The 24,712-nt window shown below is 40.3% G+C and overlaps 1 protein-coding gene across 1 annotated transcript in view; it reads right to left on the bottom strand.

Annotated features, from left to right (window-relative positions):
- LOC133521351 (protein sidekick) overlaps positions 1-24,712 on the bottom strand; it is a 72,481-nt gene that overhangs the window by 11,049 nt on the left and 36,720 nt on the right. Inside the window, exons 2-25 of the mRNA XM_061856270.1 lie at positions 20,490-20,585; positions 20,187-20,363; positions 19,697-19,913; positions 18,871-19,574; positions 18,698-18,793; positions 17,696-17,815; positions 15,951-16,106; positions 15,497-15,623; positions 14,999-15,294; positions 14,687-14,872; positions 13,469-13,881; positions 13,034-13,256; positions 12,487-12,683; positions 9,275-9,484; positions 8,473-8,727; positions 7,765-7,993; positions 7,005-7,325; positions 6,680-6,860; positions 6,373-6,588; positions 5,125-5,321; positions 4,549-4,745; positions 4,145-4,384; positions 2,383-2,520; positions 1,679-1,886 (exon numbers count right to left, since the gene is read on the bottom strand). Coding sequence (XP_061712254.1) covers positions 1,679-1,886; positions 2,383-2,520; positions 4,145-4,384; positions 4,549-4,745; positions 5,125-5,321; positions 6,373-6,588; positions 6,680-6,860; positions 7,005-7,325; positions 7,765-7,993; positions 8,473-8,727; positions 9,275-9,484; positions 12,487-12,683; positions 13,034-13,256; positions 13,469-13,881; positions 14,687-14,872; positions 14,999-15,294; positions 15,497-15,623; positions 15,951-16,106; positions 17,696-17,815; positions 18,698-18,793; positions 18,871-19,574; positions 19,697-19,913; positions 20,187-20,363; positions 20,490-20,585 — 5,400 coding nt within the window. The remainder of the gene's footprint in view (positions 1-1,678; positions 1,887-2,382; positions 2,521-4,144; positions 4,385-4,548; positions 4,746-5,124; positions 5,322-6,372; positions 6,589-6,679; positions 6,861-7,004; positions 7,326-7,764; positions 7,994-8,472; positions 8,728-9,274; positions 9,485-12,486; positions 12,684-13,033; positions 13,257-13,468; positions 13,882-14,686; positions 14,873-14,998; positions 15,295-15,496; positions 15,624-15,950; positions 16,107-17,695; positions 17,816-18,697; positions 18,794-18,870; positions 19,575-19,696; positions 19,914-20,186; positions 20,364-20,489; positions 20,586-24,712) is intronic.

The raw sequence follows: 24,712 nt of genomic DNA, 5'->3' as shown, positions 1-24,712 counted from the left end.
TAGTTTTGGCACTATAGCATTTAATTTCATTTTTTGCTTGTATATATTGGATATACGCAGAACTTGATGTAGAAATTCTTCTTTATTAAAAATAAAATAAAAAATAATAATAATTAAAAATAATACATCAAGCCCTAGCTAACAGAAAAATAAGCATATTTACCAAAAACAGTAACTGTAGCGCAAACACAAACGAAGAAAAACGCGCACAAAGTTTGTATGGAGAGAGCTTGCCCTACCCTTTGCTAATCATTGTAACGTCTTGCTTACCTACTAAAAAGTTGTGTTTTTAAGGGTTTGCTTCGCGACTCGAATATATGTGACTTCATTTTGAGAAACCTTATACTGTAATTTTTATTAATAAAAATAAGAAATTATCTTATGCTCTGAAAGATTAGGCAGGTGTTAAGAACAAAAACTGGGCTTTAGTAGATTGTTAACCAAGGGATGAAAAACACACACATTTGAAGGGATTCGTTCGAGCTACAAACTACCTCGACAGAGAAGGGATCAATGGCATCATTGTGGAGGTAGTTTGGAGCTCGAACGCAGTGACAGCGCTAATAACCCGAGACTGAAATGGTGCCTTTCACCCGAGCTAAACACTACTTTTCATTTCGAATACAAGGAAACTATATATAGTATAAACTTACATAGTTACTTCTTGCAAGTACTTTCAATTAACATTTTAAGTAAAAGTATATTTATGGAATGGGGAGTTAAATATCAGAATGTAAATTGTCCAACAAATAAATTTATAACAAAATTTTAATTCTTAATCGCAACGTATCACCTTCTGCACACTTCAATACAATACAAATCCTCTTTATTGCACAACCTTAAAATAACATTTACAGAGAGACATATGTACATAATACATGAAGACAGAGGTCGCAACAGGCGGTCTTATCGCTAAAGAGCGATCTCTACCACTTCATAGAACAACAATGGCCTACTTTCAGAGCATGAGAAATGAAAAGTAATCTTTTATAGCATTTTTTGAGCGCACTTTCAATTAATAATTTAGGTAAAAGTATCGTTATTTATGGAATGTGGACAAAAAAAAAGTACTTTGAAAGTAAAACGGCCAAGATCAAAAACGTATCACTTTCTGCTTACTTCATACTTAAACAAACACCCACCTTTCAAAGCATGAGAAATTAAAAATATTATATTATTACGATAACTTTTTTAGTCTCATATCTTACGGTCCTTTCAGAATGCCAGTGTGGAGAAAACCTTCTAACGTCTATAAGAGATGTTGACATGAATCGCGAATGTATAAAATGTTATGTTTTTACCATAGCAAGGAATAATTGAATGCTGAAAATCATATTTTAAGTGTAGATATGCATAATAAATTAAATAAGTATAATCAATAGTATTTTAAATAATGCCGAGTATGTAGTCGGAAATCGGGAAGTGGGCCAAATTTAGCTTCCAAGATTTGACACTAACAAAATAACATACATACTAACAGGGCAAGTTAAATAAAAGCTTGTAAAAAGAACGCGTGTTTAATATGAGCTTAAAAGCGGTTCAATAAGTTCCATGTTACAAGCAATATGTTTTTTTTTTCCCAATGATTGTCACAAGTTATTATGTACCTATACCTACTGTCTTTTGTGTTACGTTTTTGAAGTCATTATGTGTATCAAAAATTCCCAAATTCACTTACGTTCATCCTGTTCGATGGTTTCATAAGTGACTAGATACGACTGTATAAGGCCGTTCCGACGATACGGTGCTTCCCAGGACACGACGAGACTGTTCATCGTGATGTCAGTGAAGGTGATGTTGCGCGGCGCCGTCGGCAAGCCTTGGTGCGTTCGGACGAGGATAGAGCTGGAACGCGGCCCGTCGCCGGCCGGGTTGAATGCAAGGACCTGTTAGAAATTACGTCTTCATGATAATCAAAAAGCCTAAATGATCACGCACTGTGCGGTTTAAGAGGAACTTCTTCCCGCGGACGCTTCCGGCTGTGGAATGAGCTACCTGCCGAGGTTTTCCCGAGGGTCTACAGTATGAGGTTCCTCAAAAAAGGAGAGTACAGATTTTTAAAGGGTTGCAGTTGCAGGCGTCCATAGGCTACGGTGACTGCTTACCATCAGACGGGCCGTATGCTTATTTGCAACCGTCGTGGTATAAAAAAGGCCCCTCAGTACATTAGGTAGCAGAAAACAACATAAATAGATTGTTTTTTATCCGCCACAATCAACACATCTAGCAGAGCTATGGACTTAGGAAAATTAGTTCAGATTCAGACGTTTCATTAATTGCATAAAAAAGGGTTGGTATATATTTATAAAATTTTATACGTTCTCAAATGCAGATACTGGTAGATTTGTTGAGCGCGAGTGACCTAAATATTGACGGAATTACCTGAATACGATATTGCGTGAACTTGTCGAGGAAGACCAGAGAATGAGATGTTGCAGTTGCAGCTACGACCTCTATCTCTTCTTCGGCTTTGCGGCCCGGCTCGGGCTCTTCGGGGGACTCGGTCATTAAGTAGAAGATCTGGTAAATAAAAAAGTAAATAAACAAATGCTATTGTGACTTGTCAATATTAAATGATTTTTGGATTTCATGTGATCTACGGTAGCAAACGGCTCTTTGTCTTCATAAGAATTAGGTTTGTTTAAATGTAAGTATATTGACAGGCTAGCGTAGTAATAAAGTAGCAATGATCTTTGTGCCTACAAGTGTGTATGCAGGGGTGGCAAGCTAATAGTTTTGCTGACCATACGTGAACTAAACTGGGCGGTATATGGACTATCAATCCATTTCCTGGAAGTCCCGATTGTTCCTCTATAGATGTCTTGTGTGTAAGCAGGTCGCCGTTCTGCTGTGCGAGCAGCGGCGGTTGCCAGGCGAGCGCCACCTCGGTGGGCGACAGCGGCTCGGCGCTCACGTCCCGCGGCGGCGCGGTGGGCACGGCCTCGCCCACCCACACCACCGCCGGCGTGCCGCTCGGACCCGTGCCCTGCGAGTTCACAGCGGAGCCTACCTTGTAGCCCAGCAGGTCGCCGTTCTGCTGTGCGAGCAGCGGCGGTTGCCAGGCGAGCGCCACCTCGGTGGGCGACAGCGGCTCGGCGCTCACGTCCCGCGGCGGCGCGGTGGGCACGGCCTCGCCCACCCACACCACCGCCGGCGTGCCGCTCGGGCCCGCGCCCTGCGAGTTCACAGCGGAGCCTACCTTGTAGCCCAGCAGGTCGCCGTTCTGCTGTGCGAGCAGCGGCGGTTGCCAGGCGAGCGCCACCTCGGTGGGCGACAGCGGCTCGGCGCTCACGTCCCGCGGCGGCGCGGTGGGCACGGCCTCGCCCACCCAACCCACCGCCGGCGTGCCGCTCGGACCCGTGCCCTGCGAGTTCACAGCGGAGCCTACCTTGTAGCCCAGCAGGTCGCCGTTCTGCTGTGCGAGCAGCGGCGGTTGCCAGGCGAGCGCCAACTCGGTGGGCGACAGCGGCTCGGCGCTCACGTCCCGCGGCGGCGCGGTGGGCACGGCCTCGCCCACCCACACCACCGCCGGCGTGCCGCTCGGGCCCGCGCCCTGCGAGTTCACAGCGGAGCCTACCTTGTAGCCCAGCAGGTCGCCGTTCTGCTGTGCGAGCAGCGGCGGTTGCCAGGCGAGCGCCACCTCGGTGGGCGACAGCGGCTCGGCGCTCACGTCCCGCGGCGGCGCGGTGGGCACGGCCTCGCCCACCCACACCACCGCCGGCGTGTCGCTCGGGCCCGCGCCCTGCGAGTTCACAGCGGAGCCTACCTTGTAGCCCAGCAGGTCGCCGTTCTGCTGTGCGAGCAGCGGCGGTTGCCAGGCGAGCGCCACCTCGGTGGGCGACAGCGGCTCGGCGCTCACGTCCCGCGGCGGCGCGGTGGGCACGGCCTCGCCCACCCACACCACCGCCGGCGTGCCGCTCGGACCCGTGCCCTGCGAGTTCACAGCGGAGCCTACCTTGTAGCCCAGCAGGTCGCCGTTCTGCTGTGCGAGCAGCGGCGGTTGCCAGGCGAGCGCCACCTCGGTGGGCGACAGCGGCTCGGCGCTCACGTCCCGCGGCGGCGCGGTGGGCACGGCCTCGCCCACCCACACCACCGCCGGCGTGTCGCTCGGGCCCGCGCCCTGCGAGTTCACAGCGGAGCCTACCTTGTAGCCCAGCAGGTCGCCGTTCTGCTGTGCGAGCAGCGGTGGTTGCCAGGCGAGCGCCACCTCGGTGGGCGACAGCGGCTCGGCGCTCACGTCCCGCGGCGGCGCGGTGGGCACGGCCTCGCCCACCCACACCACCGCCGGCGTGCCGCTCGGACCCGCGCCCTGCGAGTTCACCGCGCACACGCTGATCTCGTAGTTGCGGTCCACTGCCAGATCCGTTAGTACTACTTCTTCGCTCTGAAAGTCGTGAATTAACATTTGATCACCATAATTAACAAACAACAAAGCAAGATATTGATCGATAAGGATCCAATTAACGACATGCAGCTGGGTGTTATAGGTCTCACTTCTCTGTTTTACATTTTGTTTGACGAACGTTTATGAATAACCGGTCAAGTTACCTTAATGCCGGGCACTTCTTGTTTCATAGTATGATGCAGAGGCGTGGGGAAGTCCGTCAGGGGCTGGTAATAGACCCGGTAGCCACCGGTCTGCGTGTCGCCGCTCCAGTATTGTTCGGTAAGCGGAGTCCATTGCACTCGGACGCTGCTCGGCGTTATTGGAACCACGTGGAGTTTTTCTATGGCTTTGCTTGGGGCTGTAAATAACTCAAATTAGTAAGTGCATTGGGTTTTAGGCTCGAACGGTAACGAAAACATCCTGAAAAGTGGGAAATCGATTTTCTTACATGTAATATGTTTTATATGTTATGAAAATAACATCGTCATATAGCAGACTGTAAAATGATGTATTTCGTTGAATATACATTTGATATTTGATTATCTGTGCTGACCCGATATCACGTCGTAAAAAAATCCGTATATTCTCTCTATAGCGACTGGGTCCGATATCGTTGGTGGCGTGAATGCGGAACTGATAAGCCGAGTACGCTTCAGCCCTACCACGGTGTAAGACGTTGCGAAAGGGTCAATATTATTAGTTTGAACGAAGGAACCCGCATATGTTATTATACAGACCTGCAGGCAAAGTGCGGACGGTTTCAGTAGCGTTGCTATAGCGACTGGGCCCGATGTCGTTGGTGGCCCGTATGCGGAACTGATAAGCCGTGTACGGCTTCAGCCCTTCCACGGTGTAAGACGTCGCGAACGGGTCCACGCGCTCGGGGATAGTCTGCCATGTGGCGCCTTCTTCTTTTTGTTGTACTGTGTAATAACTGCAAGAAATAGTTATTTGTTTTACAAGGGGGCAAAGTTGAACCACGAGCGTAGCGAGTGGTTCGAGAAGTGGGATCTTGAGCGTTGCGTGGGTTACAAGGCACGAGGGCTAAACAAAACTTTGCCTCCGAGTGAAACACAATTTTTTTCACCACACCAACGCAAAATAAAAATACAAATTATGAAATATCAAAAGAATCAAACCAAATCAAATACAAAAGAACGTAATAAAAAAATTATCATCCAAAATCATCATTTCACTGTTAACATAAGAAACAACACAAAATTTGCATCTGATTACTTTGAGCTATGTGGATAAAATGCAACTTTCTCATTAGTTTTTGAACAATCAAGAGGAAGAGGGCCTTTACCAGTTGGTGTGGTGAAAACATATGATCACTATTGTTATATAAGAAGTCAAAAGATTTCCACAAAGAAGGAGGCAGTTCAGGTACCTACAATGACCGGATGACGTGTACTGCTATAATCTCATTCAACGGTTTCCAGCGAGCTTAATCTTTGTTGAGCCCCAGACAAAAAGACAATAGATAGAGATTTCAGGGCGTATTGGTGTAAAGCAGGTTCTAGACAAGAAGGAACGTAGTGTGCGTTTTAGGTGTGATTCGTAAATAAATCGAGTCTCGAATATCTTTTTCTATCGGTGTTTGACAGGTTAAGAGTCAACGGCGGTCAACACAACTTATTTTTAGCTGGAATAGTTACTGTAGCGGCGCGTCTCCGTCGCTGCCAGGAGTCCACGAGAAGGAAAACTGGTGCGCCGCGGTTCACTGTGGTCAGTACCAAAGCGAGCGCAGTGCCGTCCCAGCCTAGTAGCGTTTGTGCTGTCACTCTGCCGCGTAGCCATCGCTGCCGCGCGACCACGAGAAATGTGGTGCGGCTGCAGGAGAGCGTGCAACATTAGGCCGGGCAGGCGGCACGCGAGCGGTGCTTCACTGTGGTCAGCACCAGAGCGCACGCAGTACCGCCCCAGGTCAATCGCATTTCTGCTGTCACTGAGAACTGATCTTTGAACATAGCTGGGATACTTACCGTAGTGGCGCGTAGCCATCGCTGCCAGGCGTCCAAGAGAAGGTTATGTGGTGTGGTTGCAGTAGCGAGCGTGCCACATTAGGCCGGGCAGGTGGCGAGGGCGCGGCGCGGTTCACTGTGGTCAGCACCAGAGCGCGCGCAGTACCGCCCCAGCCGAGACGCGTTTGTGCCGTCACTGAGAACTGGTAGTACTTCTCTGACTGCAGCTCTGTAGCCCTGGAAACAAACGTATTGCAATAAGTCGGGTCATACAGAGATTTTAGAATCTTCTCTCAAAAGTAGGTATCAAATGCTTGTTCATGAATACCGAAACGTTCTGTCCGAAGGTAGGAACTCCCTTGAAAACTGTTGCTGCGTCGAGCTGTTGAGGTGGTACGAAACTCTGTACGCCAATATTTCTCCATTGGGGTCTTCCGGGACGTCCCAAATGATACGAGCGGTCGTGAATGTCACATCAGGGAAAGACACGTTGGATGGTGGGCCGGGAGCTGTAGATAATAAAGTAGGTTAATAAATATTTCAACATCACTCCAATAAAAGAGAACAGATTCGTTCAAATTATCTTTAATACGCTCTATTACAATGTTATTATAGTCATAAGAATTAAAAAAAAAAATACAAAGCATACTCACTGTCATCAAATGTCCGCACCGTAACAGGAGGATCGCTAAGCGCTCCGTCTCCCAATCTAGTGTATCCCAGTACTTGTATCTGATACACAACATATTTACGCAGTTCTGTTAGTGTGATAGTGTGCGTTTGGTTGGAGGGTATGGATTGACATTCGACTTTTTGATGGTCGGGCCTAGGAGGTGGCACTATGGCCGCGTAGCAAACTTTGTATCCTTCGATCAGACCGTTCTGATCTTTAGCTGGGATGTCGCCCCATAGTACAACTACTGTTGTAGATGAAGTCGCGTTAGCAGATACATTGTCAGGTCCGGAAGATGGAACTAAAAATATAGACAGATGTTAGAACTTAAGAACTCTCAATAAAAGGTATATGTATTAATAACAATGTTGTGAAGTAGGAAATCAATGAGTTACAACAAATACGTGCACAAGCAGACGAGATTGGGCAGTCTCTTCGGTTCCCAGTTTGGTACGCTTTACCTTTTTACCAATGGTTTATATCATTTGATAGACCTTTTAGACACATCCTTTCTGTCCCAGGGTTCTTTACAAAATAAGACAAGGTTCATAAATCAAAAACAAAACTAAAGTTACTGGGACTTAGGAGGGTATCAAAGTGGTGTGGCTTGGTTACATTTAACTGGCAACTTGGTTACATTGAAACACATGTTACTTAGACTACATTTTAAGTTCAAATCACAATTTTTCGCTCTCAAAGGGTTAAAAATATCGGTTTTAGAAATTGAAAATATAAATCACCAGCTTCTCTAGTCCTTTCGGTGGCCATCGGGCTCTCAGTAGAAATTCCGACCTCGTTGATGGCAGTCATCTGTATCTCGTACACGGACCACTCCTCGAGGTTGGACAGTATGTGGGAGTTCGCCGTGTGGTCCTCTATGATGTTGAACAATGTCTCATTAGTGCCGCTTTGCTTGTAAGTTATGTTGTAGCCTTTTGGATTGCCGTACCATTCGCTCTGCTGTAGCGGCTGAAAACGTTGTATAAGTTTATAGCACGCTCTAAAATAAACGATATTCAGTTTTAAAACGTCAATGGCGCATGGTTACAAATGATAGAATGCCTACTACTTGTAATATGGATATTATAAGATATGCGCGTTTTTAATTGGAACGAAAGTACAAATTATAAGTAAAGGATATCGAGAAAGAAAAAAATTATAGAGTACGTACTTATTCTAGTACCTGCAGTATTGATAAGATATCATGGAAAAAATGGGAAGAAAAATTTAATATAATAATATATGTACTTACTTTCTACGGTCATAAATTATAGTAGAAAGTTTTTAGTGTAGTTATAAATACATATTGCATAGTCATTATTACATATATTTATGGATAATCACTCTATTGATCGGTGAAAACCGCATGAAAATCCGTTAAGTAGTTCTTGAGTTTAGACCGACAAACGCGGTGGTGGACTTTCTTTTATAAGTGTAGTGATACTTACGATCCATCTGACGCGGAGATTATTAGCGCTAACAGCTCGTACAGTCACATTTCTCGGCGGGTGCTGCGGAGGTGCTTGGATGGTTTGAAATTCTTTGCACGGTTCAGAAGGCGGTGAAGTCCCGACGACGTTGGTAGCTATTACGCGTAGCCGGTACGTGGTGAACGGCACTAGACCGGTCACGAGTATGGACTGGGCGTCTGGGGCGTTTGCTTCGAATACTGTTATCCAAGATGAGTTGCGTGCCGTTTGTGCCTGTAAAAATTATGTTAATCAATTACTTCCTCACTTCTTTTGATCTACTATTTTCTTTATTTATTTTTGATCTTAGGGTTAGGCTAGGTCATTTATAATATGAATATAAAAACACAAAACAACACAAAAAATATATAAACACATTATAAAAAACCTAACCTAGGGTGCCGCCAACAGCGGGGCAGGGCCCAAGCTGCCGGTGGTCAGGGTCGCAGAGTGAGGAACCGACGTACTATACGCGCCGTGTCCAAAATTACCGTCTTCTGCATCTGACCCTTGATCCAACCTCTCTCTGTCCCTCTAGGTGTTGGTCTCTGGTTGATTTACTTATTAAGTAATTATTTTAGTTAAGTTGTTAAGTGAAAGGTTGTTAGTGTTTACTTAACTTACCTACACGATTCAGGGCGAGAACTGAAGCAGCACGGAGATAACCGTCCTTGTTGGACAGCGCCAGGTTGCGAGGTGTACTTGCGAACTGCATCCTCGACTGGATAACCGCGAAGCGCGCCTTCGCTGACGCAGCCAGAACTTGTACTGTGTGAGTTACCTGCACGGTCCAGAGCGAGATGGAAGAGTTGCCGTCGAATCCGGGCGTGAACTGCAGCAGCACGGAGAAGGCGCCGATGTTGGACAGCGCTAGATTGCGCGGCGCATCTGGCAACACGGGCTCGACCCCTGACTGAATGACCGCGGAGCGCGGTGGTCCTTCGCCGACGCCCGTCAACGCGCTCAGCCAGAACTTGTAGTGTGTGCTTGCCTACAAAAGACGTAGAATTTATTTACTGTACCATTTCTAAATAGTTGAGGATAAAAAAAAAATCTTCTAAGGATAAAAAAAAAAATCAAATACAGCATTGAGCTCTAGAACAATCATACCATCCAGACGTATATATAGCTTAGGCCAGCCAAAGACAAACTTATTATACTCGTGTGCCGTATGATGTTCCGAGATTTTTTCATGTCTATGTTACGCGTGGCTGGCTACACCACACATGTAAACACAGTAGGCATACCTAGTGTAGTACGACAAAAAACTGTAGATAGATTTTCAAATTTGCAAAACTTTCTTTCTTTGAGACCGATATGTGTATAGTTCTATAGTTTTCATAAAGTTCAGACCAAACCTGTCGAGCATTTGAAACTTACGAGAAGTTTTCGGAAATAGGTACCTACCCGAGATAGTTCAGTCACTTGCACAATGTTAATAGTTCTCTAGCTAGATACTTGATATCATAATACGTTTAAAGCGTTTAATTTAATAAAATAAATTTCCTACTCTTTGGTTTTGTGTTTAAAGCAATATGCACAGTATGCCTAAGATGGTAAATTTTAAACGCAAGTATAAGGTAAAGTCATAAGAGCTGGCGCGAGATTTGCCACGGAACTGTCAACAATGTCATTGAATATCCGCGCCAGCTTTCGTGAAACAATAGTGAAGATTTGCCGATGATGCCGATCGATAATCGAAAGGACCATGGGCAACTTTGTATGAAGCCTGGTCCAAAAACCAACAGATGAGAGTTAGGTCATTAGATAGGCACCGAGCGGAATTCCATTGCAGAACTGAGATATTGGTATTTCAGTCAAAATGATCTAGGCAGCCAAAGTATTTGTAATTTAAAAGTCGAATGCAGCTCATGTAGGTATAATATAATAACACCCTGAGTTTGCTTGGGGTATATTTTTTGTTTTTTAATAAACACACCTAAACTATAACCACACATTTCTCTACCATCTAGTTTCTAAAATAAGGTTGAACGTGCCAATCCTTGTACAGGGGCGCCGAAAATAGATAGGTTTACCCTGGTCGGTTAAAACCCTGACCAAGATGTTATTTATTATAATAAAGTTAATTAAATTTTAATTGCATTTCAGGATATAGTCGATTACATTCAACTGCCTGTTTACTCGTAATTTGGCTGGTCAAAATTCAAAAACTACTAACTTTATCGTTTATATATTTATGGAAAACAAACAACATCAGCTGGTTTTATCAAAATTATGGTCGCATATCTATCATCAAATTTGCTAAAACTACGTATGTAACTAACATATGTACGAGTAACGAAACGAACGTCGTGTTTGCTCTACGGTTTAGTGAGTTAGCGGTTTGCATTAGCTGACGACAAATGTGTGTGACAAAGCCGGCGCGCCACGAAAACGCGACTGCCATCTGCGGCGGTCAAAGGGTTCACGAGTCACGGCTCGGTACACTCCGCCTACGGTTTTGAAACGTTTTTGTTTTCACTAACTAACCTTGTCATTTTACAATTGCAATGTGAATCTCCGTTGGCATGAACTAATGCTCTAACTAAAATAATTGAGCGGCCGAGCTGTTTAAATATTTTTTCTAATAAGACATATTGCTCATTGTAATAGTCGTAAGTCTACTATATAACATTTGTATGTAAAGGCACAACTTAAATCTTTTTAGGGTTCCGTATCTGTGTATCTGTCAAGACCCTTTATCTCAGGAGCGCGTGAAGGTATCGAGTTGAAATTAAAACCATATACTCAGGTCTACAGCCCATTGAAGCTGCCAAAAAAATCAAATTTCTAAGTTAACGTAAAAAATATACGGACGTTGATATCGCAATACCTGTTTATTTCAACACTCTCAAAGGGAATCAAAATTTATATCTGTTGACCAAGATTACCTAGAAGTCCTAGAACTAACCTAGAACTACGAAATTTGGCAAATAATATCGTCACACTACAAGTACAGGGACAAAACTGAATACTATATACCGGGGGCTGTTAAATCAAACAGATTTTAAAGTAGTATTCTTGCCTACATTTATAGACTAAAATGTCATACAAAGTTTTCTGCTCGCATTTTTTTCTCTGAAAATAATTAAAAAAAATATATTTATTCCTTATAATGTTTTATTTTCGTCAAGATGTAAAAAAATGTCGTGTGCAAAAACCGCAAGCGTAAAAATTTTTTTTTTTTGCCGAATTTGACCAAACCTCATAAAATTTTTTGCTCCTTATGACCTCTGAAATGCGTGATTCATATCTGTCGGTTTTTACCAGCCCACGGTGTATATAAATTTGTAATTATAATTGTATGGGTGACCAAATCTTTTTGTAGATTTTTTATCACTTTTTATAATTTTGCCAACCTAAAAATTTGTAAGCCACCGAGGGCGAGTACGACTCGCATTTGTCTGGATTTTTAGGGTTTCGTACCCAAAGGGTCAAACGGGACCCTATTACTGAAACTTCGCTGTCCGTCCGTCCGTCTGTCACCAGGCTGTACCTCATAAACCGTGACATTTGAAATTTTCACAAGTGATGTATTGCTGTTCCCGCTATAACAACAAATACTAAAAACAGAATAAAATAAATACATATTTACGGGGGGCTCCCATACAACAAACATAATTTTTTGCCGTTTTTATAATTAAGTAATGGTACGGAACCCTTCGTGCGTGAGTCCGACTCGCACTTGGCCGGTTTTTATTTTAAATAAATCTGCTTAATATAATAATTTCGGCGTCTTTTTACGTATTTACATTTTCGTTTTTTAGTATAGTATTTATACCTTGTAGAAGAATTATTTACTATGCATGCAATGAGCAAGATAACAAATAAATTAATAGTAAACATTTCAAGTTCTTATTTGTAATAGAAAATAGACCGTGCCACTTCGCTACGAGTGGTTTGATAAATAATTGATTAGATAATTTTCTGAAAATTGTTGAATGTAGGTTGATTCATTCGATAAAAAGATATCAAAATTATAAAGAAATTTACCTGTAAATGTTCGACTCGTATGCTGGTAACGTTGGCCGGTAGTGTTTCGTTAATAGATGTTGTTTTGTCATCTTTCACTTGATAGGAGAGCTTGTATCCTATTAGAATTCCGTTGGATTTCTTCGGCGGCGACCACGATACGCGCACGGCGCGGTCAGAGATATCGTCAAATTGTAGGTTCGATACTTCATCAGGAACTAAAAACCACAAATTATTAGAAAAGTATTAAAGAAGATTGTCATTCTTTTTACTGTGCAATAAACAGCAAACATGTAATTAGTTTCTAATCTCTATGATTTTGGTCAACCATAATGTAGGTATCTAAATTATTTTCTTGGATAATATTTAATAACACTAAAAGTCACATAATAGTCAGGATAGAGATCAATTTAAACAAACATGTATAAACACTGGTGTTTTGTAAATCATTGCTAATAGGCAAAACACTCAGATAAAATAAGAACATTGAGGTGAGGGTCAGGTCATTGTCGGTAAAAAAGAAAAACGTCTCACCTACATTTCCTATATAAATTACAAAATTACTTACTGTCCTCATTGGTTCTAACCAGAACAAACTCGCTGCGGGGTCCATCCCCTGGTTCAGTAAAACATAAAACAGATATGTTGTAGTCCGTGAACTTTTCAAGTCCACTAATTATGGCTGTCTGTTCGGTCAGCGGGTCCAAAAGATTTGGAGGAACACTGACGAGCTTCTGTTCGGTATTATGTGCTTCAAATTCGTCCCATCGCCACGCTTGGATTTTGTAGCCCTATTTATATATACACATTAAATATTAACACAAAAACATCCTCAATCTAAATAACGATATAAAAAATAATAACAATTAAAATTGATTCGAACCAATTTTGTCCATTGATATGGCGCTTAAAAACATCATATCAGTTTCTAGTTACATTTTTAAAATAATTTAATTTCGTTTTTACTATTATGTTTATTCTGCAATGTGAAGTTCAAATGTACCTGGTTGATTCCATTTATCTTTTGAGGATTTGGCGGAGTCCACCAAACAGCAATGGCGGTAGAGTTGGAAGCTTCACACCGAACACTGTCAGGAGCGGCTTCTGGCACACCTTCCTTTGTTTTGATAGTGTAACTATCAGTGAAGACACCTACACCTTTATCATTGTAAGCCGCTATTTGAACATTGTAATCTTTCCATGTGATCAAGTCTTGGATCAGATAGTTCCTTTGGGCCTCGTTGGTGATGTTTTGGTTAGTCCAGGGGCTGTTGTCGTAGCCGCGCAGTCTGTATCGGATGACATAACCAAGGATGTGGCCATTGCGATGTTCTTCTAGAGGCGGCTGCCATTGGGTGATGATTTCCGAAGATGATCGAGCCGAGCCCATAAAACCAATAGGTGGGCCTGAGGGAGCTGTAATGCATATGCTTGTTTAATCAAAGTTCAATGAATTTTTAAAAGTGGCATGCTTAGAATTGGGCTAAATTTAATTACGAAAGATGGAAGTTTGTTTGAAGCCAGTATTTATCATAACCACAATGCACAATTCATGGGAAAATGTTAATTCAAAACTATTTAATGCATATCAGATAAACATGCAAATTAGTGTAGGTGTTAGACCGAAGAGAAGATGATTGTTTTAAACGTGCTTGCAAAAGGTAAACTAAGTAATGCAATGATAATGCGAAATTTCATTCATCATGCTAATGCTAGAATCTAAATGTATCTTGATTAACCAAAAACGTAGCTCATAAAATGGACGCATTCACGAAATTAACTTTTGTTTCTTTCAAATCCAACTGAATACATAGATCACATTCACAATATTAAACCTAGAAACATCTTTCTCAAGTCTTTCTGCATACCTTGGCAGCATATAAGGTCGCTGGCAGCTTGATCACAAAGAGAACAGTTTATTGTATGGATGTGAACATAAACTTCTTCAAATTAGCTTAAGTAGTAATTTGAGGAAATTTTTGTTCTATTGTATGTAGGACATGATGTGCCATTTTAATGCCAATGACCAAATTAAAAGTGCGGCAGTAATTTTTTTTTAGTGTCAGTCAATAAGAACTAGTTTGAAAACGTTGCTTGTTAGCTTATTAGTCGGTGTTAGTTGACTAAAGCAGATTTTTAAAATTGTGAGACTAGTTCTTCCAAATTTTGTCAACATCAAATCTTTAATGATTTTCACGTTGTTTTGAAATAAGAATATTACCTTCTTGTGGTAAAGTTAAAACATCAGTAGGGTCGGAGGCGGGACCTTCGCCCACAGTATTGACAGCTGAAACTCTAAATTGGTAAGAAGTAGCCGCTTTCAAGCTGGTCAGGAGAACCCATCGTTGATTCGCTGAGACGTTTGTCGGTTCAGTTACCCAGTTTAACAGAGGATCTGGAGTAGGACCTGTAAATCAATGACATACTAAAGGTGTGTTTGAAAGAACTGACCATTATTTCAGTTTCGTCGGAGCGAAAGGCAAGTCGATACCTAACGGACTGCGTTTCGGTCCTGTATGATGATTTCACTTACCAAATTCCGGCACAACACGCCTCTGCACAATGAACTTCTGTATCGGTGAGTTCCCATCAAAGCCAGGCGTCCAGGAAACATTAATAGCTCTTTGCGTCGTTGCATCTAATCGGACGGCCCTGACATTAGTCGGGGCGAAGGGTAGTTCAATAACGGACAGCACAGCTTTCCGCGTGTGGTTCCCGCCGGGTGACGTCACTACGCACGAGTACTCGCCCGCGTCACTGGCGCGAACAGCTTGCACTTGCAGCGAGCCATCTGCCGCGACCCACACCCGGGAACCGGCTGTCATAGGCCTGAACACAAAAAATCTCTGTCGGTAAATAGATAACAGGAACGATAAAGTCAAATATATATTCATAATCGTTAATGGCTAACAACACGCATAGAGTAAGCTGGGTAAATAATTCAAGGCGCATATAAAGATCTGAAATGATTATTTATATTAACATTTAGATTAGATCATTCGCCCTACAGTCTACTGATTATTACACTTACTGATTATTATGGAACCAGTCGATATTGTATTTCACGTTGGGGTCATTTGAAACCTTGCACTGCAAAGTAGCCGTGTGACCGAGCAAAACGCGCGTGTCCACAGGGGGTGCAATAATCTGCGTTCTCACTGAAACAAATTGTACACTTAGTATAAAATAAACCATGTCAATTCAAATAATCCTTCAGTGAAACTTGATTAAGTGAAACTTAGATTAAGAGGTAAATGGAAAACGTCTAGACTGGCAATGAGTTACGGGCATCCGGTTGCTTTGCAACAAATGATAACTTTTATTGGAACTCTTTCTTTAAGTAGATTTCACTTTTTCAAAGTCGATCGGATCGAAACATAATTTGGACCCAAATTATTTGGGATCAAAATCTATTTTGTATAAGTAAATTAATCTCTACAGATTCCATTGATCTAAGACTCACTGCAATCAAAATGATATATTACCTAGTACAGTTAAGTAGGCTTCCCCGGAAACGCTGCCCGCATCGTTGGCGCGCACGCAGGTGTATTTGCCGGTGTCGGCCGTAGTTGTGCTGGTAATGAGCAGGTCTCCGTGCTCTAACGCTTGCAATCTCGCTGACAGATTTATAATCAGGGAGTCTGGAATTACGAATTCATGTCAATGTGCGCTGCGACGGTGTAGACCAGATTATGTGGTGCCTAAGGATCTTATTATATATTTAGCGAATCTGTCGTCTGCATTACAACGAGAGGTCTTACGCGACGCAAAAATAAATCAAGTATGTAGCTTCAACAATTTAATATTGAGTTGGTACATTCAGTGTTTTGCTTAATCGTGAATAATTACGTTTAGTTGCCTTTATGCTATGATTTACGGTTAAACTTTTAAAAGATTACGATTTTTTTAACTAGAATAATATAGGGTGGGGCCTATAACAGGAGCAAAAAAATTAATTGTAGGCTGTACTTACTCCTAAAACTGACCAACAACTTTTAAAAATAACTCGTCGATTTTTAGTATAAACTTTAAAGTTACTAAGACGCCATGTTTTGCGAATTTTGTCATGTTTAAAGCGAGACAAGCAACGTCAATTACAATGATGACAGCGTCCATTGAAGATAATATTTAATTTGTATGAAAAATAGGATGTCTAAAGCCTTCATAATTTTAAAAAGTTATTGAAAAAGTGTCATTGTGTGAGAACTACAATCTGTTTTAATTATTTACTCGTGTTACAAGCCTCACCCCACCCAAGTAGATGGGTTCAGTTTAAGTAAAAGTGACAAGCTCAAGTTGAAATTAGTTACTTAATTAATAGTTACTTACGATACAAGTGCAGAAAATAGGAAATTCGCAACGAGTGGTGATAAATTACAACACGACCGAAAGCAGTGTTTTAAATCAAAACGAGTTGCGAATTACCTATTCGCACGTGTATCGGACAACGTTTTACAGTAGATATGGCTCTTTAAAGTTTCGACATATGCACGGAAAGTGCTCATACCCGCACGCGTGCAGGTAAGTAGCACCATATGTACTGTAAAAGACATATTTTACTTATTTAAGTGTTAAGTTGAAGCAATCAACAACATATAAATGCCAAGTGAAACTTCTATCTGTCAAAAGAAGGTTAACATATCATGATATCACTAATGAGCTGTATTCAAACATTTCACAGCATTGGCAATGGCAAAACAAGCCATGATATGAAGCTCCGAGCTCGCGGCAATAACAATAGTTTGATATGGTAGTAACATAAGTAACAGTCGAAGAACAAGGTATAACGTTTGATATATCTTTATCTTATCTGTGTAATAAAGGTTAACATCCCCTACACGTATACCTTTATTGAACTTAGGCATTCATGAAGGAAAATATAACTGTTATAATTCGACGAGCTTGTAGCTGCGAGTAACAATACTATCGTTGTAGAAGTACTAGATACATCTCTATCTATCAAATAAGGTGTTCATCAGTGACTTTTATACCATAATTATAACCATTAGGTATGCTGTCGTGGGTGTAACTATAGTCTGATTTGATTACATCACTATCACCAATGAAATGCCATTAAATCTCTAGCTTCTATCAAAACATAAGGATTAAACGTTAACGCACCGACCACTGAACGAACTTTATTTTACACCATTGACGTAAACACGCCAGTGTACATCATAAGCTTCGTTCTAGCCTAGCGGCAATAACAGTTTGATAAAGCAATACTTACCGTTGAAGTACCAAGTAACGTTGGGAGTGGGCGCGCCTATGGCCCGGCACGCGATAGTGGCGTCTTTGCCGTCCAGCACGGTAAGGTTGGCTGGCGGGCTCTGCATTACTGGCGGGGACGCTACAAGCCACACGCACTAGGGTTAAACACACGCTAGCCATATGCGTTTACAATACAACTAGAAGAGCGGGTTGGTTTATTCTCTTGGTTAAAATGATGTTGATACGCAACTAATAGTTATCTTTTTTTTAATATGCTCGGAAATATTGCTATTTTCCACCATTGGTACTAATGTTATACTATTAATACAAAAATAACATTTAATAATGTATCCCTAGCTTATTCCATACATTTTCGTTTAATTCCAGGATAACCGATTATACAACACGTTAATTGTTTAAAACAACCCGCTCACGATATACTTCACGCGTCGTTAAAGTTAGTGTATCACAAGAAAACCTTAATATCTAACATGCACATTGCGAAATTGAATAAATACTTCTACAAAACTGATGAAACTGAGAAATGTAGTAGTAGTAGTAGTAGTAGTATGTAAAATAGCTTCAAGTGATCATGTTGAGTAACGTACAACATATTCAAGACTTAATTAAGAAAAACAGTAAGAATTACTTTTTTCTTGTGCGACTACTATTATTAAATATTGTATTGAATTTCATGAAATAATAAAGAATTTGGAAAAAGATGGAAGTATAGGTATTATATTTCAGTTTAAATTTATAAACATTAATTAAAAATCAACACAATAAATTGCTCTGAATAAAAAATGTTAGTGTTATCATGCAAAAAAAAAAACATAAACTGACTACCTACAAAAGCTGAAAGGAATCGTTTTTTAAAACGTAAAATGAAACAAGTGTAAAATAACTAACACTTGCACCGTAACCGAGGATAAAATTGTAAAAAATAGCGTTCACACATGTGCTGTAAAAAAATCATTGCTGCATTGAAGAATGTGCGATGTGACTACAATCAATATCTTACTGCCAGTATCGAATTTGAACGTTTTTGCCTTTTTATCCGCAGTCCTCACTCTTATTAACTTCATCTGACTGCGCGGTACGCGAATATGTTGTTTAGCTGTACGACAGTCAATGGTTAGTGTTGTTTAGTCTACATATGAGACACTGTAAATAACCGTAGGTAATGTAACTTACTTTTTATTTTCAACCATGTATAAATGGATGATTCGCCAGCTTCATTGCTGGCGATACACTGGAAGATACCCATATCGTCCATTTCTAGGTCGCTGATGACGAGGGAGCGGTCTACCTCGACACGGTAGCGTCTTCCCCCATCGTCCACATCAGAGTTGTCCGTTTCTTCGGTTTCTGCGCCGACGCTCCAAATTTTTCTTGAATCTTTGTACCAGGTAATGCCCGGCAACGGAATTCCTTGCACGTTGCATTCTAATACTATAGTGCTACCAAATTCACCAAACGTTTCGGATTTTAAAGTGGTCGTAAACACCGGCTTCTCAATTACAGTGACGGCGGCTGAAGCCGTGACGGTTGCGAATCCTCCCGTTTTTAATCTTGCCTGGCATGTGTATTGACCTGTATGACTTAAATTAGCTGAAATTAAGCTCAAGGTTCTGTTCCATTGGTCTTGTAAATCGTAAGTGACGCCGGCCAGATCTATTAAAATACCATCTTTAAACCAAAGTGTTTCTAATTCGTGCAGAGGCCTGGCATTAGCTATGCAGTATAAGTTTACTATTTCTTGGCCTTTTGTGATTTTGGTGTCTTGCGGTTTAATTATAATTTCTGGTGGTATTTCTTTATCGTCGTCACCATATACAGTTAATTTGATATAAGGGCTGTTCTCTACTTTTCCTAATTGAGTGTTTATCGCTCGAACTCTGAAATATTACGTATAACTTGTTACTGGGTTGACAATAGATGGGACAACGACAAGAAAACGACTTTGGAGCATTATTAAGTAGTTACTTCGAAATGATTCAAAGGCGTTAGTTAAACCAACCTGTATGGCTTTTCGTCTTCATTAGAAGCTGAGAGAATAACGAGTTGATGTTGTGGTGTAAGAGCATATTTTTGATCGTAACGAAGAGCTCCATTTTGATCTTGCCATACAACAGAAGGAGGTGGCTCAGATTCAATATAAGGAAAATCAAGAATTGCAGCTCTGCCGGATTCGACAACTACTACATCTTGTTCTATGTTCCCGAATACGCCCATATCTGCAAGTTAGAGATAATTAAATTCATAAGCGCGATTAGCACAAGGAGCACCTGGTGTCATTTTACAACATTCCAACAGAAGTGGAATATTATTTTAAGAGCGTGGTACATTAACTTAAAGCTACGCGGGAAGTTTCCCCATTACTTTAGCCAAGTCAACTACTTTGTATAATGGAATACCTATATTACCCCTTAATACATAATTTTATTATTCCTCAAACTCACGAATAGTTTTTAAGTAAATGGGTACTTATAATAATAAGTTAACCTTACACGCAACGACAATATTGTTTTTTTCGCTGAATATGGCGCCGACGTCGTTTTTGGCGATGCACTGATATGCTCCTGCATCATCTCGTTGGGTATTGAGGATCTTGTAAAAGAGCTCTGATGAATATTCTCCTAATGGAATACCGTTCTTAAGCCATTTATATACTGGTTGAGGAATCCCTGTAACACGCAATCGTAATAAAGGCCGAGTTATGAGACATTGTGGTCAGACATACAAGACTAACACGTAATCAAATACAGACAGATTACGGATTAAATAGTAATACAATTCGAATTTTCTCTTACCGTGTGCTGAACACTGCAATATTTTAGTGGTGCCTTCTCTGACTATGCTATTTGAGGATGACGGCTGCATGCTGAATCGTGGTGGTTGCATTTGTACTGGAACAAAAAAAAACTTATGATTTTTTGTTATTTCATTAATGTGTGCATAAAAAGTACAAGCAGCTCTTTTGCACTAAATATTTTAGAATTACGAGTATTCGTAATTTAAAGAATGAATATACAAATACAATTTTAGAAATAATAAGTATATTTGTTAGCGCGTGCTGCTGATGGGAGCGCAATTTTGTACACGGATAGTTTACAACCTGAGTTCCAATAGGTTTCGGAAATCTTCTAATGCCAGGGCCTCACTAACGGGAAACGCCGTTGACGTAATGGACACTTTTCATATGGCCACACTGGGATTATCGCGATAATCAACGGCGTTTCCCGTTAGCGTGGCCTAGGTATAAGGGAGTAAAATGGCGTTGGAAGTTGTACAAGTCGCAGCAAATGCTAGTCTATTAATAAAGAGTTTAAAGTGAATGTAATTAAAATGAAAAGGAAGGGCAGGAAGCGGTGTAGGAATTATATCGGCTTAATAGGATAGGTATAAAACCGATTATATAGCGAGTTGAATAATAAATGAAAGGGCTCTCTAAGGTAAGCGAGCCGTAAACGTAAGATGTAATGTAATGACCGTCGATTCGATAGATACCTACTTGTGAATGCTGGGTTGACCTTGGTATAGTCAAATAACTAGTAGATATCAACCTAATTGGCTACCTCGGTTTAATTATAAGTATGCCATTTTTTTATGATACGCCCCGATTTACTGCCATACATCTATCTACCTACATTAAAATATACCCATTATATCCAAGTGCAATAAAAACGGTTTTGTATACATATTCATTGCAGAATTAACTGTTTTTAAGTACGTGTACGAGTATATAGTTAAGTACATTAAATTATAACTTTAAATCAGAAAATATTGATTTTATGTTTTTTTTTTTATAAAAATGATTTATTCAGTATCTTAATTAATTACATAGTCTGATCTGGTGCCTCTATTTAAGTATAATAAAAAATTGTGTTAAGAGAACACCGCTCTTCCACTTGTTGTAACTTAAAGGAAACGTTATATAATAAAAGGTTAGTTTAGGTATATAAAATTTAGATGCGATATAAAATAATAAGAAGAGGTAGATAATTAGGTAGTACTATATAAAAGGAAAAACAAAAAATAAATAAAAATAAAACATACATATTTGTGAAGTGTGTGTGTGTGTGTATGTGTGTGAGAGTGTGTGTGTATGTGTGTGAGAGTGTGTGTGTATGCGTGTACGTTATTCTAACATTTGTTCTATTTCATTATAACTTAGGTAAGTATGTAGTATTCATTATATTTATATGTACTTATTTAGAAATTAACGCTTACTTGGCATTTAAACAAGACAATAAATGTTTTAATACGAATCTAGCTGTATTATTAAATATTGTAGCTTATAAATTATATGGACTGACACCTGTCACCCTACCCATCGAATTTAAAAAATTCTATAGAATGATGTGATTTTCCGTGAATAAAACTATCCTATCCCGCAACTCAAAATACCAAATTTCATATTAATAGACATTAGTACCTAAAGATGAGGAAAGCGTAGGACGTCATGATAAAAATTGCGTTAGAAAATAAAGCTTTAATTTGATTCAAACTTCTCCGGACACACTGCCGATGCCGTGTGACTAGATTCTTAAATGTCTCTCAATGAAAACGAGTCACGCACCAAAACTCAGAAGTAGGTACATAATAATTCCATGCCATTGTTCTTAAATTGCCATTATTCTTCTTTCTCAAATGAAATGTAGACTTACAGAATAAAACATACCTACAGTTTTACTAGTCAAATATGCAAGTGATCCACTATCAAAATAAGTATGCGATCTCAACAAAAGTAAACGCATACTTCTTTATTAACGTTAATTACCAATGAAACGGGATGTTGTTGCAAACGTCCTAAATACATTTGAGATGACTCAGTAACGACGGAAAGTGAAAAAGACGATCACTTAGGACACGTCATGCTATTCGGACCCGCAGTCGAATATCAAGGAGGCGTGTTTAATGCGCTGACCGATTTTATCTTTCAATCGAAGCACGGGCCGTCGGTCCCACCGAACTTGTTACGACACAAAACCATTTATCGTGGCCGGCCGGAGTCATTTTGGGAACAACGGTTTTCTATTTTCAAATAGGCTGTTAATAGCAGTAGCTATTTCTGGTTTGTAGCCTTGTTATAAGTTTGTTACTTAAAGTGTTTAAATTTTGAGATACGTACCTATTTCATTAAAACAAAAGCAGAATTGAACAGAACAACACTTACCTAAGTTCACATCGATTGAGAAGATTATGAACGAAACAATGTAAAAACAAAATACTCAACATGAGAATTTCCTCAACAATAGACATTCAACAGTTAGGTATGGTTACGAGAATGTTGTGATTAAGGTTCAACAATGATTCGATTTATATCTCTCATCCTAGTATCAAAGTGAAACCTAACAAGGTTAACAAAACGAGGCAACCGGGAAACAATCGAAGACAAACTGAGAAATGCGATGAAAGAAGTCACAAGTTCTTATCATAGTGTATTTTTCTTTCAATGATCTGTGACAACGGCCTATTCATTGCATCGCCTCGCCTCTATCAGACGCTGTTGATTGTAATGTATAGGGAGCTTGAACGACTTAAAAGATTGACCCTTGTCTATCGAAAAAGGTCAACTCCATAGGGATTGCTAAGATTTTGGCACGTTGTAAATCTAGCTAATCCTTTTGTTTGCAACCGAAACCGTACAGTGTTAGCCAAGTCATTAGTAGCGTTAGAACCCTTGTGCATTGAGAGTTTGCCCAAAACCTTTCGACTGTTTTATTTAGAAACAGTAAATATGAATCTTCTCACTGTTCTACCTAAAAGAATGGTTGTATTTCCGGATTTTGCCCTCCTTTGTCCATTATTTGTATGCAATAAAGCGTTAAATAAAATACAATAATGCGGCTGAACACGGAGAGACTACAAGCTTTTATTGCGTTTACGTCCGAAAAACAGAGATAAAGGATTATCCAATCCAAAGGGTGAGTGTATGGCGAAGCTTACATTACTTTATACCTTAGGTAGCTCATGCTCATAACGTAGTTAAAAGCGTATGTACAGTATTTACGCATTATTTCATCCTTTTGAGGCAACGAGTGTTCCGATACGATACATCTGGGAAATATAACGTTTGATTAACATACCTTTTATCCGATTTTTATCAGATTTTATTCGATGTTTTTGTTGAAACCTCATAAGTAGGTAGGCAAGGTACATAACCTGCTTTTACCTATAGTTACTTTGTGTTAATAATAATGGGTTGGTTCCGACATAGCTGTTATTTTAGGCCATATTACAACGAAGTGCTGAGAAAGCTATCCACTTACACCACCTACCTAAGTGCATTTGGGTTAATAAAGTTTCGAGTTTATTATGAACTCCCAGCTTAAAATACAAGATGTTTTTTAATAAAAATCGAGGAAGTAGGAAGTGATGTTATTAACACGTAAGAAGCAAGAATTTGTTTATTTTTTACGTGCTCTTGATTGACTGCAGCAAAGCTGTCCCAGTTAGCCGCAGTCAACGCTCAACACGTGTACAGTATCGAATGATTACGTCGGTTAGAACGAATTTCAATAATTCAACCATTACGTTATTTTTACGTTTAACCTCATTTTTCGCACCTATTTTTATTATGACTAAAATGTATAGCTTATTGTACTAACTGCCATGCCAACCTATTTACTATTGTAAAGCCGAGAATTCCACCACGCCTTTATTAAGTAGTTCAAGGATGAATTCAATTTCACAATTCATTAATATCACGAACTGCGGTTGTAGTTTTACACCCCTTTCAAAGTGAAATTGACTGGCATTTCAAATAATACAATAACGGCAAAACTTTATAAATAAAAATATTTTATCTACACCCATATCATAACATTCCCTAACCTCCCTATAATATATTCTGGAAGGATAAGCTAACGGCCTATATTAAGAAACCTGTATCTATGGTTGCATCTTAATGTTTACTTTAAAGTATCGATAACTAATACTTTAATTACATTCAAGAACATCTCTTAGAAACAAAGCAATTTCATTTTACCGCAACCTATTCTAATAGCAGTTGAGATAACGTTTTAGTTGA

Source organism: Cydia pomonella, chromosome 9, assembly GCF_033807575.1.
Source record: "Cydia pomonella isolate Wapato2018A chromosome 9, ilCydPomo1, whole genome shotgun sequence".
Taxonomy (NCBI): Eukaryota; Metazoa; Arthropoda; class Insecta; order Lepidoptera; family Tortricidae; genus Cydia; species Cydia pomonella.
The sequence above is the reverse complement of the archived record's forward strand: the minus strand, read 5'-3'. Positions and strand labels throughout refer to the sequence as shown.